The sequence below is a fragment of the Aquarana catesbeiana genome, linkage group LG03 (assembly GCF_042186555.1).
Source record: "Aquarana catesbeiana isolate 2022-GZ linkage group LG03, ASM4218655v1, whole genome shotgun sequence".
NCBI classification, from domain to species: domain Eukaryota; kingdom Metazoa; phylum Chordata; class Amphibia; order Anura; family Ranidae; genus Aquarana; species Aquarana catesbeiana.
Genome location: NC_133326.1, coordinates 717456813 through 717474966, shown reverse-complemented (window position 1 = coordinate 717474966; position 18154 = coordinate 717456813). Strand labels below are relative to the sequence as shown.

The 18154-nt window shown below is 44.8% G+C and overlaps 1 protein-coding gene across 1 annotated transcript in view; it reads right to left on the bottom strand.

Annotated features, from left to right (window-relative positions):
• LOC141133704 (uncharacterized) overlaps nucleotides 1-18154 on the bottom strand; it is a 182855-nt gene that overhangs the window by 138238 nt on the left and 26463 nt on the right. The window contains exon 2 of the mRNA XM_073623201.1: nucleotides 10638-10718. Within this exon, the coding sequence (XP_073479302.1) occupies nucleotides 10638-10718 (81 nt within the window). The remainder of the gene's footprint in view (nucleotides 1-10637; nucleotides 10719-18154) is intronic.

Sequence of the window (18154 nt, the reverse complement as noted above, 5' to 3'; positions counted from 1 at the left end):
GGATCTGGGGGTCCCCGTGTTAAAGGGGGCTTCCAGATTCCGATAAGCCCCCCACCTGCAGACCCCCACAACCACCGGGCAAAGGGTTGTGGGGATGAGGCCCTTGTCCCCATCAACATGGGGACAAGGTGCTTTGGGGGGCTACCCCAAAGCACCCTCCCAATGTCGAGGGCATGTGGCCTGGTATGGTTCAGGTGGGGCACTCTCTCGTCCATGTCCCCTGGAGCAGGACCCAGGTCCCCAAACACTTTTTATGACAATAACTTGCAAATAAGCCTTTAAAATTAGCACTTTTGATTATTCATGTTCGAGTCCCATAGACTTTAATGGTGTTCGCGTGTTTGAACAAATTTTTTGCCTGTTCGCATGTTCTGGTGCTAACCGAACAGGGGGGTGTTCAGCTCATCCCTAGTCATCCCTAGTAGGAGGTCTCCACATGTGGCAGCTCTGTGGCTTAGAGGTTAGAACTTCTGTTTAGTATTCCTGAGTGTCTGGGTTCAAATCCCAATCATGCTGCTTCATGTAGAGAAGTTGTCTCATCTCCCAGGTCCTGTAACTGTGTCTAAATGTAGAATTTATGTGTAGGAGGGTTCCACCACCATTGTAAATCTTGCCAGATACACTATTTAGCCAAAAGTATTGGGACACCTGCCTTTACACAGACATGAACTTTAATGGAAGCCCAGTCTTAGTCCGTAGGGTTTAAATTTGACTTGGCCCACCCTTTGCAGCTAGAACAGCTTCTGGGAAGGCTGTCCACAAGGTTTAGTGTGTCTATGGGAATGTTTGATCATTCTTTCAAAAGTGCATTTGTGAGGCCAGGCACTGATGTTGGATGAGAAGGCCTGGCTCGCAGTCTCTGCTCTAATTCAGCGAAAGGGTGTTCTATCGTGTTGACGTCAGGACTCTGTGCAGACCAGTCAAGTTTCTCCACCCCAAACTTGCTCATCCATGTCTTTATGGACCTTGCTTTGTGCCCTGGTGTGCAGTCATGCTGGAACAGGAAGGGGCCACCCCCAAACTGTTCCCACAAACTTGGGAGCATGAAATTGTCCAAAATGTCTTGGTATGCTGATGCCTTAAGATTTCCCTTCACTGGAACTAAGGGGCCAAGCCCAACCCCTGAAAAACAACCCCACATCATAATCCCCCCTCCACCAAATCATTTGGATAAGTGCACAAAGCAAGGTCCACAAAGACATGGATGAGGGATTTTGGGGTGGAGGAACTTGGCTGGCCTGGACAGAGTCCTGACCTCAACACAACACAAGGTCAGGCCTTCTTGTCCAACATTAGTACCTGACCTCACAAATGCACTTGGAACAATGGTCAAACATTCCCATAGACACACTCCTATACCTTGTGGACAGCCTTCCCAGAAGAGTTGAAGCTGTTATAGCTGCAAAGGGTGGGCCAACTCCATATTGAACCCTACGGACTAATACTGGGATGCCATTACAGTTCATGTGTGTATAAAGGCAGGCGTCCCAATACTTAGGCCAATATATTATATATTCTTTGTGACACTGAGCATGACTATGGACTGAGGGCTGGTTCACGCCACTCCCTGTGTGGGTTTCTCACCATAATCCAAAGACATGCTGGCATCTTATTTGTCTCATGTCGAAATAGTCTCTAATGTAAGAAAGTTTGTTTTGGACTTTAGATTGGAAGCTCATTGCAGCCAGGGACTGATGTTAATGTTTGTTAGCGCTAATCATGCCCAGGGACTTGGACATTTAAAATTTTAGGGTTTACACTGCACAGGTACATACAGTGGGGACGGAAAGTATTCAGACCCCCTTAAATTTTTCACTCTTTGTTATATTGCAGCCACTTGCTAAAATCATTTAAGTTCATTCTTCCTCATTAATGTACACACAGCACCCCATATTGACAGAAAAACACAGAATTGTTAACATTTTTGCAGATTTATTAAAAAAGAAAAACTGAAATATCACATGGTCCTAAGTATTCAGATCCTTTGCTGTGACACTCATATATTTAACTCTGGTGCTGTCTATTTCTTCTGATCAACCTTGACATGGTTCTACAGCTTCATTTGAGTTCAGCTGTGTTTGATTATACTGATTGGACTTGATTAGGAAAGCCACACACCTGTCTATATAAAACCTTACAGCTTACAGTACATGTCAGAGCAAATGAGAATCATGAGGTCAAAGCAACTGCCTGAACAGCTCAGAGACAGAATTGTGGCAAAGCACAGATCTGGCCAAGGTTACAAAAAAAATTTCTGCTGCACTTAGGGTTCCTAAGAGCACGGTGGCCTCCATAATCCTTAAATAGAAGATGTTTGGGACGACCAGAACCCTTCCTAGAGCTGGCCGTCCGGCCAAACTGAGCTATCGGGGGAGAAGAGCCTTGGTGAGAGAGGTAAAGAAGAACCCAAAGATCACTGTGGCTGAGCTCCAGAGATGCAGTTGGGAGAAAGTTGTAGAAAGTCAACCATCACTGCAGCCCTCCACCAGTCGGGGCTTTATGGCAGAGTGGCCCGGCGGAAGCCTCTCCTTAGTGCAAGACACATGAAAGCCCGCATGGAGTTTGCTAAAAAAACACTTGAAGGACTCCAAGATGGTGAGAAATAAGATTCTCTGGTCTGATGAGACCAAGATAGAACTTTTTGGCCTTAATTCTAAGTGGTATGTGTCGAGAAAACCAGGCACTGCTCATCACCTGTCCAATACAGTCCCAACAGTGAAGCATGGTGGTGGCAACATCATGCTGTGGGGGTGTCTTTCAGCTGCAGGGACAGGACGACTGGTTGCAATCGAGGGAAAGATGAATGCGGCCAAGTATATAGATATCCTGGACAAAAACCTTCTCCAGAGTGCTCAGGACCTCAGACTGGGCCGAAGGTTTACCTTCCAACAAGACAATGACCCTAAGTACACAGCTAAAATAATGAAGGAGTGGCTTCACAACAACTCCGTGACTGTTCTTGAATGGCCCAGCCAGAGCCCTGACTTAAACCCAATTGAGCATCTCTGGAGAGACCTAAAAATGGCTGTCCACCAACGTTTACCATCCAACCTGACAGAACTGGAGAGGATTTGCAAGGAGGAATGGCAGAGGATCCCCAAATCCAGGTGTGAAAAACTTGTTGCTTATTTCCCAAAAACACTGGCTGTATTAGATCAAAAGGGGCTTCTACTAAATACTAGGGTTGTCCCGATACTAGTATCGGTATCGGCACCGATACCGAGCATTTGCCCAAATACTTGTGCAAATGCTCCCGATGCTTCCCCCGATACCTGGACTGTCAGCGGTGATCGGCGCGTGGGGGAGTTACAAGCTTCTCCCCCCATGGCTTTCAGCTGCTTTAGTGACATACAGCGGTGATCGGTGCTTGTAACTCCCCCACATGCGATCACCGCTGACTGTCACTGCATCCTCCTCCATGCCCCCTCCGTTCCTCTGTCCCCCTCCGCTGTCCCCCTCCATTCCTCTGTCCCCCTGCGCTGTCCCCCTCCATTCCGCTGTCCCCCTCTCCTTCTCTGTCCCCTCCGTTCTGCTGTGCCTCTCCGCTGTCCCCTCTGTTCTGCTGTCCTCCTCCTCCTTCCTTGGTGAATAGACAGAGTCAGCTGACTCGGTCTATTCACATAACTGAAACATTGTAATCTCCTGTGATTACAATGTGTCAGTGTATGAATGGAAAGGAGCTGCTGTCTTCTCTCCATTCATTTTCAGTGCAGCTGAGGCTGCAGAGAAAGGGACTGGGGAATCTCTATCCTCTGTCTCTTTGTCTCAAAGGGGAGATTTCAGGGGTCTATTAAGACCCCTGATATCTCACCAAAGCCCCCCAACAGGGCTAATTTAAAAAAAAAAACACACACACATATTGAAATAAAGAATAAAAAAATATTATTGTAAAAAATAAAAATTGTAAATAAATAAAAAAAAAAACACAAGACAACGTTCACCCCCTCCCCCCCCCCCCGAAAAAAAAGAAAGCATTGTTAAAAGAAAAAAAAAAAACACTGTCACATGACATTAAAAAAAAAGTATTGGTAATCGGTATCGGCGAGTACTTGAAAAAAGTATCGGTACTTGTACTCGGTCCTAAAAAAGTGGTATCGGGACAACCCTACTAAATACCGAGCAAAGGATCTGAATACTTAGGACCATGTGATATTTCAGTTTTTCTTTTTTAATAAATCTGCAAAAATGTCAACAATTCTGTGTTTTTCTGTCAATATGGGGTGTTGTGTGTACATTAATGAGGAAAAAAATGAACCTAAATGATTTTAGCAAATGGCTGCAATATAACAAAGAGTGAAAAATGTAAGGGTTTGAATACTTTCCATCCCCACTGTATGCTTAGAAAACTGTTGCTTTGTTTATGTGGATGCAAATGGACTTCGATCTTTGGCCTGTAGTTGGAGATTTGATGCAGACAGCCATGGGCTAACACAGTTGCGAATAGTATTATGTGTTCCTGCCCATCAGGTGCAATCACTTTAGACATATACGAAGAGACAGACTGAAAGATACTGGTGGGCGTGTACTTCTATTGGGCGTGCACTTCTATTGGGTGTGTGTCAGTGTGTTAACAATACAACCTCTCTTATATAAAGGCCTGCAGTAGGGGGGTTTGCTTGGCCTGAGAAGGTCAGGTTTTTTGCTGTGATTTGTGGGGGAGAAGGAATGATATTGTGCCTATTGACAAATGCCCAACTAAGGATATTTGCTGAAATGCTTGTGCATTTTTTTAATCAAAAGTGGGTTTGTGGCCATGCTGTCAATGTTGTGTGTGTATTGTTCCTGTCTGACCATTCAAACATGGTTTGGAAGCATCTGCTGACCTTCTACTCTTTGATCTCATTGCTTAATCATGTACATAGAAATGCAGCTTCCAGCAGAACATGGTCACCAATGTATGTATGTGTGGATTGTGGGCTGGTGGTGGGTGTTTTGAATAAGTGCCTTTTTTATTATGTTGGAATGCTTTGTAAGAATGGCTGTTAAGTATGTTTCTATAATCTTGCAGATAAAAATGTGATGTGTTGCCCGTTATACACTGAAAGTAAAGCTGTGTCCGCTCTAAGGTTTTGTTAAATTTTAGATTGTAAGCTCCTATGAGCAGGGCCCTTAAAATCCAATTGCTAAATGTAGCACCATATATCCTGCGCAAATTTTTTTGAAGCTACTAAATGAACGTACATAATTTTTTTTGTTTTTTTTTTTCTGCTGGTAAAATAAAAGTACATTATTGAGCTTTGTTGTAGTTTTTTTTTTTTCTTTTCTTTCTCTTTAGTTTTTGAGTGTGGTGGTTTTGAGAAAGTGCAATATCTCTTATATTTTAATATGTATTTGTGCACCAAAAAATGAATCTCTTCACCCTGGTTCACATTGATGCTACTTTGAAATCGCGCTACTTCACTTGAAGTAGTGCAATTTCAAAGTAGCAAGGTCAGTGTAATTTCAGGTGCTACTCGAAAGACATCCATGTGGCTTCATACACAGATGTCTATTGAAGTCACACCTGAAACCGGCTAAAGTAGTGCAGGAACTACTTTAGCAAATTGGTGTGGCTCCACAAAATTGGTGTCGCATCGATTGGAACAGTGCCATTGCTGCCAATAGTCATGCGATTTGATCTCTCAAATCGTTCCAATGTAAACCTAGGCTTCTGCACACCTGCAAGTAAATGATAAAGGTGGAATCATTATATATAACAGCTGTGGAGTATTGCAGGTAATGAATTCAGCTGGTGGATAGGCAGTGTTGTATGTGTCAGCCCTGGTTCACATTGGTGCAATTTGACATGTCAAAGTGGTGACAATTGCACTGTTTTAATTGGTGAGATTTTGGGGTGCAATTTGTATTGATATCAGTGCAGAAACCTGCACAGATGTCTCTGAAATTCCCCCTGCAGTCGGGACTGACATGCGGCAATGAAAGTGTGTGATTTCAGCTAAACGATTTCCTCCCTCTGTCAGTGTGAACCAGGGCTCAAACTGGGCCTTTTGTTTGTCATTCACCTGCTGCTATCCCAGGGGCACCATTCCTTATAGGACGCCTTGAAATATCATAAGTAGAAAGAAAATACAAATTTGCATATCTGCAAATAAACAAAAATAATAAAATTCTAATCGTAATTGTGATCAAATATTCGCAGCAGTGAGCGAAAGAGCGTGGTTTCGCCTTCTGACCCAGAAGAAAGTCATTGTAATCACGCGGAAGTTCCTGTGCTGGTCAGGATCTCCATCTAGGTGGACATGGCGAGGTCCCTCTTTAGCAAAGAGGAGGTGCTGCTCATTTTCCAGATAAGGGTATGATATGTACTTGTGCTTAATCAATGTGGGGGTGGATGTGGTAGTTAGATTTGGTGTGGGTGGGGTTCATTGATTTGTTTGCATCCTCACACTTTTGCTTCTGGCCCATGTGCACCCATCACTTCCTGCATTTGTTCTGCTGATGTAAATGCAAGTATAAATGTAGAGGTCCTTTCTATTAAAATATATATGACTTGTTTCACAGATGGGCGACTTTGGACCTCCGAGTTGCTTGACAAGTTGAACCCCTTGATTCTCAATGATAACCATTTATATCTGTGCTACTTCAAGTTGCAACAACTTCAAAGTAGTCCCTGTACTACTTTGGTGTGACTTTCATGTGACTTGAGGTACATAGGGGCGCAATATTACACAGGCATTCCCAGAAGTTGGGGTAAAGTTGCAGTAGCAAAGTGGCAGCAAAATAATGTGACTTTTAGGTCGCAGCAGTGTGAATGAGATTCATGGATAATACCTTTGAATTAGGCACTATTCTCACTTATGCATCCTGCAAGTGGGTTAAACCTGTCCCTGCACTACTTTGGTTTGACTTTGATGTGACTTGAGGTCCATATACCGCAAGGTTACCCAGGCATTGGTCGCACAAGTGCAAATGGGGCCTAATTCGAAGGTTTTATCAATGAATCTCATTAGGTTCCTTTCACACTTGGCTGACTTTTCCTACAACTTGAGGTCCATAAGGCCCCTTTCACACTTGTGCGATCTAAAAGACCAGCGATTTTGCAGCGCTTTTTGCCGCAAATTTGATGCGATTTAAAGCAATGCCAGTGTAACCTTGAGGTCTATGGGTGCAGGAGTCACAGGAAAAGTCGCACAAGTGGGAAAGGGGCCTTAGGCCCGGTTCACACTGCTGTGCTGTCCGACATCGGATGTGATTTGCCCCACACTGCAAATCACATGCAATGTCTGTGTGATGCAAACTCAGCCGTACAGATTGTATGGTTGATTTTGCATCGCATTTTGGACCAAACTCGCACAGGACCCCTTTTTGTTCCACAGCAGAATCCGATTGCATGGGTGTTGTCTGAATTTGCAGTCCGCTCTGCGATCTGCGAACTGTTTTGGGGGTGTCATTAGCTTTCTACTGACACTCCCAGCAGTTCGCATATGGCAATGTGAACTGCCTGCGAGTTGTATGCGATGTGGGAACCCACACTGGATTTGCAGGGTTCCCGCATCGCTACAGCGTGAACTGGCCCTGACCCTAGGTTCACACCTAGGCATTTTTTATTGCGTTTTGCAGTTTGCAGAACCACTCTACAGTCCATTTAACCACTTGCCGACCGCCGCATGAACATTTACGTCTGCAGAACAGCACGGCTGCGCAAAGGGACGTACCTGCCGCGAGCTCCATGACTGTGCCCACGGGACCCGCGGACTCGATGTCCACCGTTGTCCCACGATTGTGTCATGGAGCTGCAGAACAGGGAGATGCCTTTGTAAACGCACGGGGCCACCCAGTCCCCAGTCCTCCCCCCTCTGATGCATGGGGACATCCCTATGGCTTTCCCATAGCATCAAAGGGGGGTGGACTGGGTGGCCCCGCCCCCCTCTGACGCTACAGGGAAGCCATAGGGATGTCCCCGTGCGTCAGAGGGGGCGGGGTCAAGGGGAAGTCCCCGTGTGTCAGAGGGGTGCGGGGTCACCCGGCAACGACACCGTGTGGCCCTGCCCACAGTTTTAAAAGAGCTGTCACCTGCAAGGACGTGTCATATGGCGTGTGCCTCCCATGGAGCCAGATCTTCTTTATTTTTTTTCGGTCCGTCGGCGGAGGTGAATGGACTACGTGGGACAGTTTTATTTTTTTAATAAAGGGGTAATGGGTACAATGTACCTGTTACCATTTTAAACAGCGGGGGCAGGATCTGGGGGTCCACTTGTTAAAGGGGGCTTCCAGATTCCAATAAGCCCCCCACTCGCAGACCCCCACAACCAAGGGTTGTGGAGATGAGGCCCTTCTCCCCATCAACATGGGGACAAGGTGATTTGGGGGGCTACCCCAAAGCACCCTCCCAATGTTGAGGGCATGTGGCCTGGTACGGTTCAGGAGGGGGGGGCGCTCTCTCATCCCCCCCCCTCTTTTTCTGCAGCCTGCCAAGTTGCGCGCTCAGACAAGGGTCTGGTATGGATTTTGGGGGGGACCCCATGCCATTTTTTTTTTTATTTTGGTTCGGGGTTCCCCTGTGGCCAATTTTATCAATGAACTTTTATGTGTATTGCCGGACCGACAATTCATTATAGCCGCGAGTAGTTTTAAATGACTTTTTTTCCTTTAGAAATGTAATTTTGCTGTCAGACTGTTCTAAAAACGGAAACATACGCCAATTTACAGGCATAATATAGACACCCCCCAGGTATGAAATTTAAAGGAATATTTCACCTTTATTGTTTCACTTTAAGCATTATTAAAATCACTGAAAAAACAGCCGTTTTTAAACTTTTTTTTTGCATTGATACATGTCCCCTGGGGCAGGACCCAGGTCCCCAAACACTTTTTATGACAATAACTTGCATGTAAGCCTTCAGTGAAAACTTTGGATTTTGCAGGTTCGAGCCCCATTGACTTCCACTATTCCAGCATATGTGATCTGACAGGCATTATTGCCAGCAATAGCGCTGCTTTCCATTTGCATTAGCGCTCAGTTGCTATTTTTTGGCACTGCAGGATAATTTTTCAGCGCTATAGTAAATTACACCCCTTTTTCTCTTGACACTTCATTGTACAAAGCAATTGTCTAATCACTTAGAGATGACAATTTTAAGAATTATCTCAACATGTTTCACCACCATGGGCTTCATCAGGGGATATATTTGTGACAAGAGATGTTTTAACAGCTCAATCCTCCTTGCCTCCAGCCAGGAGTCAGGGAAGGGGTGATGGACACCAGCGGGGATACACAGAGAGGCCAGAACAGCCTATAGAGACCAAAAGCAAAAGCTGTTGAAGTACAGATAAGCCAAGGATGTCTGATGCAGAATATGATCTTAATGGTCAAACTTGAAGACAAGTACTAAAATGCTTTCATGTAGTTGTAATTAAGTGTGGTCACCCCTGGATTTCTGACCTGGTGCACAGTCATGTTGGAACAAGAAGGGACCATCCCCAAACTGTTCCCACAAAGCTGGGAGCATGAAATTGTCCAAAGTGCCTTGGTATGCTGATGCCTTAAGAGTTCCCTTCACTGGAAGTAAGTGGCCAAGACCAACCTCTGAAAAACAACCCCCACACCATAATCCCCCCTCCACCAAATGATTTGGACCAGTGCACAAAGCAAGGTCCACAAAGACATGGATGAGCGAGTTTGGGGTGGAGGAACTTGACTGGCCTGCACAGAGTCCTGACCTCAACCTATTAGAACACCTTTGTGATGAATTAGAGCTGAGACTGTGAGTCAGGCCTTCTTGTCCAACATCAGTGCCTGACCTCACAAATGCTCTTCTGGAAGAATGGTCAAACATTCCTATAGACACACTCCTAAACCTTGTGGACAGCCTTCCCAGAAGGTGTTATAGCTGCAAAGGGTGGGCCAACTCCATATTGAACTCTAGGGACTAAGACTGGGATGCCATTAAAGTTCATGTGTGTGTAAAGGCAAGTGTCCCAATACTTTTGGTAATATAGTGTATATCTAAAATAATTATAGACAGACAATTGTGAACAAGCCTGCAGCCATCAACTATTATTTATTTATTGTATTTATTTATTTCAGGTGCTTATATATAGCGCCGTCAATTTACGCATCACTTTTACACATACATCCACATCAGTTGCTGCCCTCAAGGAGCTTACAATCTAAGTTCCTAAGCTCACATTCATACATACACATACTAGGGCCAATTTTAAGACAGGAACCAATTAACCTACTACTACCAGCATGTCTTTGAAGTGTGGGAGGAAACCATTATAGGAAATCCTCATCCATACACAAAGCCATTCCAGCACAATCCTAAACAATGTGGTTGGCTATTCCCATCATGCCATGTTGTATCTCTAGTCAACTGTACTGAGTTAATGAGACACTCATGTCAGGTGCTGCTGAGTTGTACACAATCCTCCATAACCTTCATCAAATAAATGTCACATTTAAGTATTGGTCTTCTTACACCAATAATTAGACCAGTAAGAAGTTCTCTTTCATTGGCTTATGTGCTCCAGAAAAATACAGCACTTCTTAATAGTTGCAAGATTTATAAAGCCAAGACTACAAAATATTGGTGTTAGTAAAAGTGAAATGTCCTATAAATTGAGGTGTGTGTCCTCGGATGGAGTAGGACCTGAGACAGAACAGAAGGTTGTACCTTGTTATAGTAAAAGCTCACCTTTGGCTTTAGCACTTTTCTTCGGTTTCTGTAGACCAAGATCACACACATTGACGTACGTATCTTCCTCGTCAGAGTTCCCTGAGGACAAACATACATGTGAAAGAGCAACTCATGGCATTTTGTGCGATCAGTATGGTTTACAACAGGGGTGTCAAACTCAAGTTCATTGCGGGCCACATCAGCATCATGGTTGCCCTCAAAGGGCCGGTTGTAGCTGTAAAGCCTCATACACACGATAGGACTTTGTACAAACTTTCCCTTGGATTTTTGTACAAAGGGCGTTGGCCATAAGTTTGTATTGCATACACACGGCAGAACTTTTTCAGCCAACTTTTACCAAATCACGTGGTTTTTCAGCTCTTTACCACCACCCTTTGGTCAACTTCTGTATTGTCTGATATTGTGTCAATCTCGCCGCTTTTATCGGCGAGATTGACACCTTGTGAGCCGGGTTCACATTGGTGCGGGGATCCGACTTGGATCTCCACCAATGCCAGGCACTGTGTATGGTATGAATCTTGAGGATGAACTCCATGCCAAATTTTAAATAAAAAACCGGCATGGGTCCCCCCAAAATCTATACCAGACCCTTATCCGAGCACGCAGCTCGGCTGGTCAGGGGGCGTGGCCATGTCATCCAATGACCACGCTCCCTTATGACGTCACAGTCCCAGCATGCCCTGTGACATCATAAGGGGGCGGGGTCACCACCTATATAAGTAATTGCGGAGCGCTCAGACAGCATTACAGCGGGAGAGAGCGTCATGTCAACATCGGAAGAAGAGAAGAGGGAAGAAGACGATGCACAAGTCCGGTCCACCGCTAGCAAAAGAGCGGCAGAAGATAGTGGAGGAGCCGGCAGAAGAACCGCACACTGGGAGAAGAGGCCAGAGAGAGCGGAGAAGAACCGGACATCGGGAGAAGACGCCGGAGAGAGCGGAGAAGAACCGGACACCAGGAGAAGAGGCCGGAGAGACCCCCAAAATTGGAAGAAGAGCCCCGAATTTGGAAGAAGACCCCGGAGCTGCCTAATAAATTACTTTAAAAACCTGTGTAGTGTGTTTTTTTATAGACACTTTTTTTCCCTAGGTGAATGGGTAGGGGTACGATGTACCCCATACTCATTCACATAGGGTGTGGGGCCAGGATCTGGGGGCCCCCTTATTAAAGGGGGCTCCTGGATTCTGATAAGCCCCTCACCCGCAGACCCCGACAACCAACGGCCAGGGTTGTCGGGAAGAGGCCCTTGTCCTCATCAACATGGGGACAAAGTGCTCTGAGGTGGGGGGGCCGCAGGGCGCACCCTCCCCCAAAGCACCCACCCCCCATGTTGAGGGCATGCGGCCTGGTACGGTTCAGGAGGGGGGGCACTCACTCGTCCCCACCCCCTTTCCTGACCAGCCGAGCTGCGTGCTCGGATAAGGGTCTGGTATGGATTTTGGGGGGCCCCCACACCGTTTTTTCGGCATAGGGGGTTCTCCTGCTCCATCAGACTTTTGTTGCTGGAAAGTTTGTGCGTTCACACAGCCAACAAAAGTCCGATGGAAACAGAAAAAGTTTGTCTGATGAAGCGTACACATGGTCGGATGTTGCTCCAAACATTTGCATGTTTGTTGTCAAATAGTCCGATCACGTGTACGGGCCTTAAGACTATATAAATGTATTTACTCTTTATCGTATTAAATAACTGCCTCTGCATTTGATTATTACTGGTTTCAGTATTAAGACTAAAGCTGTGAAAGGCATGTGCATGAAATCATATACCATATAAAAAGAAACAACTGATCAATATATAAGGTGAATAAATATAAACGTGAAATCAAAATGACAAAAACGATATGCAGTCCATGAATTCAAAAGATAAGCATCTTTCCAGTGAAAAAAGTGCATGAAGATTAATCAACATAAGGTGCATGTGAAGTTCATCATATGTAAAACTGTAAAGTGCTCCGCGCTTGTGCAAATTCACTAACACTCACATATTATTGTCTTGTGCCCCAGCAGTGGGAATGATCTACCAGTTGTGTGTAGGCGCCGCTGCTCCTTGGGTCATGGAGCCAGCGTGCGTTCCAATTGGCGGAAGTGACGACAAAACATAACCGAAGAGCCCCTATGCGTTTTGTCATCTAGACATCATCAGGGGGCATGTAGATGACGAAACGCATAGGGACAGGCTTTTAGGTTACATTTTGGCGTCACTTCCGCCAATTGAAATGCACACTGGCTCCAGGACCCATGAAGCAGTGGTGCCTACACACAAATGGCAGATATTTCATAGTGCCAGGAACAGGGCACAATAATATGTGAATGTCATTCTATTTGCTTTTAAGATTGTTCTTTGTGATTGTTTCCCTTTCATGATATGGAGTACATGAGAGGATTCCCATGCCATTGTGTGGACACACATCCATTTAAAAAGCCTGGTTGACCCACCTCGGCATAAGCCCAGGGGGTCTACACCTGCGGGTGAATGCGCACTCTGGTGGGACTTTGCGCGTTGGTTTGCCCACGCAGGGGCGACATCGAGCAGGTATGTAAAGAAGCAACGTGTGAACGCGTAATGAGTAACATAACAGTAAACCATTACCAAGACCATAGAGGACCAGGTTGAACATTAGGCTTATGTCATAGACTATATTACTCTGTACCCTGGAGTACAGCAGTTTGCATTGCTAGCCTTCATATCAGAAAGGAAGAGAAGAAGGAGGAAATAGAGAAAAAAAAGAGAAAGAAAACAGAGGAAAAGAGGGGCCCCAAGAGAGGGCGGGTACCATGGACACAGGACCCGCAGGAACAAGGTTTAAAGCCGACCATAACTAGTCTAGGGCAGGGATGGAAAGGAGTAACTTGACCACAGTTCCCAAAAATTTTGCATGCAAATCCTTCAGTATGCTGGACATCTGCTCATCAATCATAGGGCTGTCAATCTGGTTCTCACCCCCTGGAAAAAACAGACGGAGTCTTCCAGGCCTGGGCAATGGCTCTCTTGGTGGAGATAAAAAGGTATGTAGCCAGTTTCTGCTGGGGTGAAAAGGGGCCCAGTATAGGGCAATGTAAGTGAGCCAGTCGGGCATCCTTATGGACTGTCATATGAAATAACGTCTGCAATAGGCCAAAGACCCTGGACCAGAAGCCCATCAAGCGTGGGCAAGACAAACATATATGTAGGACATCCGCATGTTGACCACAATTCCGAAAACATCTGCCACTGCTGCCAGGATAAGCATGAGCAAGTCTAGTTGGGACCCAGTACCACCGCAGGAGCACTTTATAAGCTGCTTCTAGGGTGGTTGTGTTGAATGAACATTTCGCTATTGTTGTCCAGGTCTTTTTTTTTTTTTTTTTCAGTTTAAATAAAGCTTTATTAAAGAGCAGTGCAGTACACTGAAGAAAATAAAATACAAAGGTATATTGAAAAATCCCTTGCAAATACGGGATTATTATTATGAAAGTACAAAGATAATAAACAGAGGTTCAAATCCATTTACATTTGCCAATGAAACAGTAGGTAAGGCTGTTACTGATGTTCCCTGTGTGGGTTGACATTCCCAACACCCCTAACAGGATCACACTGTGTTAGGAGTCCCCCCATCCCAGGGAAAGTAATAAGGCCTACCCGGTAGCCCCGCTGTCCCCACTCCCAGGGTCCTGCCACCGCCCCAGAGGTAGAGAAAGGAACCCCTAAAGAGGCCATTAGACCCCTCCAACAGTACCCCTTCAACTGGCAGTAATCCGTATTGAGTCTGTAACTTGAACTCATTATACAAAATCTGATGGCGACAAGAGAAATTCTACCATAATGTAAATCAGAGATTTAAACATAACTGGTACACTGCTAATGTGATATCAATTTGTTGTAAAAAACAGAGAGATAGGGTAGAGAAGAAGAAAAGAAGAAGAAAGAGATCGCTAGCTTGGAATTAATAATTGTGTCCAGTCCAAGGTGTGTTTTTTTTTTTTTTTTTTTTAGACTCATCTCGACTGAGTCATTTGAATACCTGGGATAAGGGAAATGCCTAAATGTCCAGCCCAGGGCTCCCATGTTGCCTCGAATGACTTAGTGGTGTCCATCAGAGAACTGACCGTTTTTTCTTGGAACATAATCCACAAAATCTTTCTTTTGGCTGCCTGGAAAGACACTGTGGGTTGCTTCCAGGCCTTGGCTAACGTAGTTTTAGCTCCTAACAGCATGAAGGATATTAATCTTTGAGAGTGTTTCGTTGTTTTAGGGAATGGTGCATTAAGTAGGGCCACTTGGGCTGATTTAGTGATAGGAAGATCCGTTACTTTTCGGATCATCGCGAATATTTTGTTCCAAAAACCTCTTATTTTCGGACACTCCCACCAGATATGAATCATGGAGCCCTGGGCTTGACACCCTCTAATGCATAACGGGGAGACAGAAGTGAACATAGTTGCAAGTCTGGTGGGTACTAGGTACTATCGCATAAGCACTTTTAGGTTAGCTTCTATCAATGCTGTATTTAGAATACCTTTAAAGGCTGTGGATCCTCTCTGATGCCATTCCTCCAGGCTCCAGGTCTCCTGCAGATCCTTCTCCCACGATTCCATGTATGAAAATTTTGTGGTGGGTTCCACAAGAGTCGCGTATATGAGAGATATAACCCCCTTTATGTCTAGTGCTTGGCCGCACCAACGCTCATAAGATGTAAATTCCAATGGGAGTGCCTGTCCCTTCGTTAGAGAGGAAAGAAAATGGGATAACTGGGCAAATCTAAACCTCTCTGTACCTGGGAGTTTAAGTTTATTTATACAATGCTTTAGCGTAATTGGACCCGAGGGCGAGAGAAAGTGGCCTATACGGTACATCCCCTTGTCTAACCACCATTTAAAGGACTTGATGTCCATGCCCGGTACAAATCGGGGGTTATGAAAAATGTGGTCCAAAGGGCGGGAAGGTGAGGTCAAAGCTGGTAAGCATTTCACGGAGTCCCATAATTTAAACGATTGGGACAGTGTTGGGGCTAGTATAGTAGGCCTCGATTTCATGGGGCACCAGAGGAGGTAGTCCAAGGTGTGTGTCGGAACAGCTTGTCTCTCTATTTCAATCCAGTCGGGTTTCTCAACTTTGAAGTATACCATAGAAAGTTGGGCCAATCTTGCCGCTTGGTAGTAGCTAAACAGATCTGGTAGACCCAGTCCCCCTTTGGTTTTGGGGCTAAAAAGCACATTGCGGGCTAGCCTATAGCCTTTTTTACCCCAAATGAATTTTATTATTTTTCCTTGTAGGGGTTTAAGATGGTGTTTTCTAATGTCTATCGGGAGTGACCTAAACAAATAAAGGAGCTTGGGCAATAGCGTCATTTTGATAGAATTAATTCTACCAAGCCATGATATATTGTATTTGGACCATGATTGGATGTCAGATTCTAGTGTGCAGAACATGGGAGGGAAGTTAGCTTCGAAATGTCGCTCAAACTTTGGGGTAAGGTTTATCCCTAGATATCGGATCGAAGATTCGCTCCATTTAAATTTGAATGCGGGCTTGAGCCTATTTACATCTGCCTCTGGTAGTGAAATATTTAATACCTGTGACTTGTCCATGTTGACCTTTAAAACCGACAAGGATCCAAATGTTCTCAAGAGATTGCATATATTGGGTAGTGAGGTAGTTGGGGAAGTGACAAATAAAAGGATATCGTCCGCAAACAGGGCGCATTTGTGGGTGTGCGCTCCGCATTTAACCCCCTTAATATTTTGGTTAGACCTGATCGCAATTGCCAGGATCTCTATAGCTAAAGCAAAGATCACAGGAGATAGGGGGCACCCCTGTCTGGTTTCCCTGGTTATTTGAATGGGATCCGAATAGAAGCCGTGTAATTTGACCTTGGCACTAGGAGTGGAGTATAATGCTTTCAGGGTATTTATAAAGTTTTCCCCAAATCCCCATCGTCCCAGGACTGAAAATAGGAAGGTCCAGGACAAAGAATCGAAGGCCTTTTGGAGGTCCAACGACAGCAGTAAGCCTTCCTGCTTTGGGCCTCCATCCCATCCCGATTGTAATAAAGAAACAATATCGACCGCCCTTCTAACTTGATCCGGGCCTTGTCTTCCCGGCATAAAGCCCACTTGATCTTTGTTTATATATTGATTGATAAAGGAGTTAATTCTGTTAGCTAGGATTTTAGTTAGTATTTTCAGGTCGTTGTTAATCAACGAGATTGGTCTGTAAATCTCGACTAAAGATGGATCCTTGTCGGGCTTGGGTATGACAGAGATAAATGCCAAATTTAGTTGTGACTCAAGGGGTGTCCCTACCCTTTTGGAGTTGAAGAATTTTGTAATATGGGGTGCCAAAGTTTTCTTAAAGGTTTTATAGTATTGATTGGAGAAACCATCAGGGCCGGGAGCTGAGCTCCCTTTTAAGTTTTTAATTACCTCTAATGTTTCTTCTATGGTGAAGGGAGCTTCCATGAGATCCTTATGATATTTACGTAGAGTTGGTACGTTAATATCATCTAGGAATGATTGCAAGGAGGAGTCGGACATGGTGTCATTTTGCTGATATAGTTTAGAGTAAAAGGATTGAAAAGCTTGCAGGATTTTTGGGGGATTAAGGGTTGAGGTGCCATCCTGTAGTCTAATATTTGGGATGGCGAAGTTAGTGACTTTGGGAGAGAGCTTTCTTGCTAATAGAGTACTCATCTTGTCTCTCTGAACATAGAATTTCGCACTATTCCATTTCAAATGTTTCTCTGCCCTCACTGTGTGAGCTAGGTTTAATGCTATTCTGGCTGCATCTAGTTGAGCTATTTGGACCGAAGAAGGGTCCCGTTTATGCTGCTTGCATAGGGCCTTGAATTCCCTCTCTAGTTTCTCTATCTCCGCTATCTGCTCTTTCTTTTTCCGGGAAGACATTTGAATGAACTTTCCCCTTATGGTCGCTTTATGAGCGGCCCAAAGAGTCTCTGCTGAAATTCCCTCCACATTGTTCCGCAAAAAGTAATCTCTTATGTCTTTCTCAATCTCTATAACTGAAATATGGTCATTAAGAATAGTGTTGTTAAGTCTCCACTGGGTAGTGGGTGGTTTGTGGGATCCGCCCCTTAGTGTGACGATCACCATGGCGTGATCTGAAAGGGCTGTGTCCTTGATATAGGCCTTAAGAACATAGGGTATATGTATCACTGACAGAAATATATGGTTGATCCTGGAATATGTTTTGTGAGGGTTTGAAAAATGTGTATAATCCCTCTTTGTGGGATTGTGTTCTCCCCATATATCGGCTAGGCCTTGTTGATATATTAGTTTCGCGATCTTGGAGCTTGTTTTTGTGGGGCGGATTGATTGTGCTTTTAAAGGTTTGGATTTGTCTAAACCTGGGTCGAAGGCAACATTGGAGTCACCTCCGAAAATTACCGTTCCTTCTAATAGTGGGCTTAGAGTTTGTAGCATTGCTTGGAAGAATTTTGTTTGTCCCTTATTGGGGGAGTAATAAGAAATGAAAGAATAAAGGCTTTCATCTATTTTACCTTTAACCAATAAGAATCTGC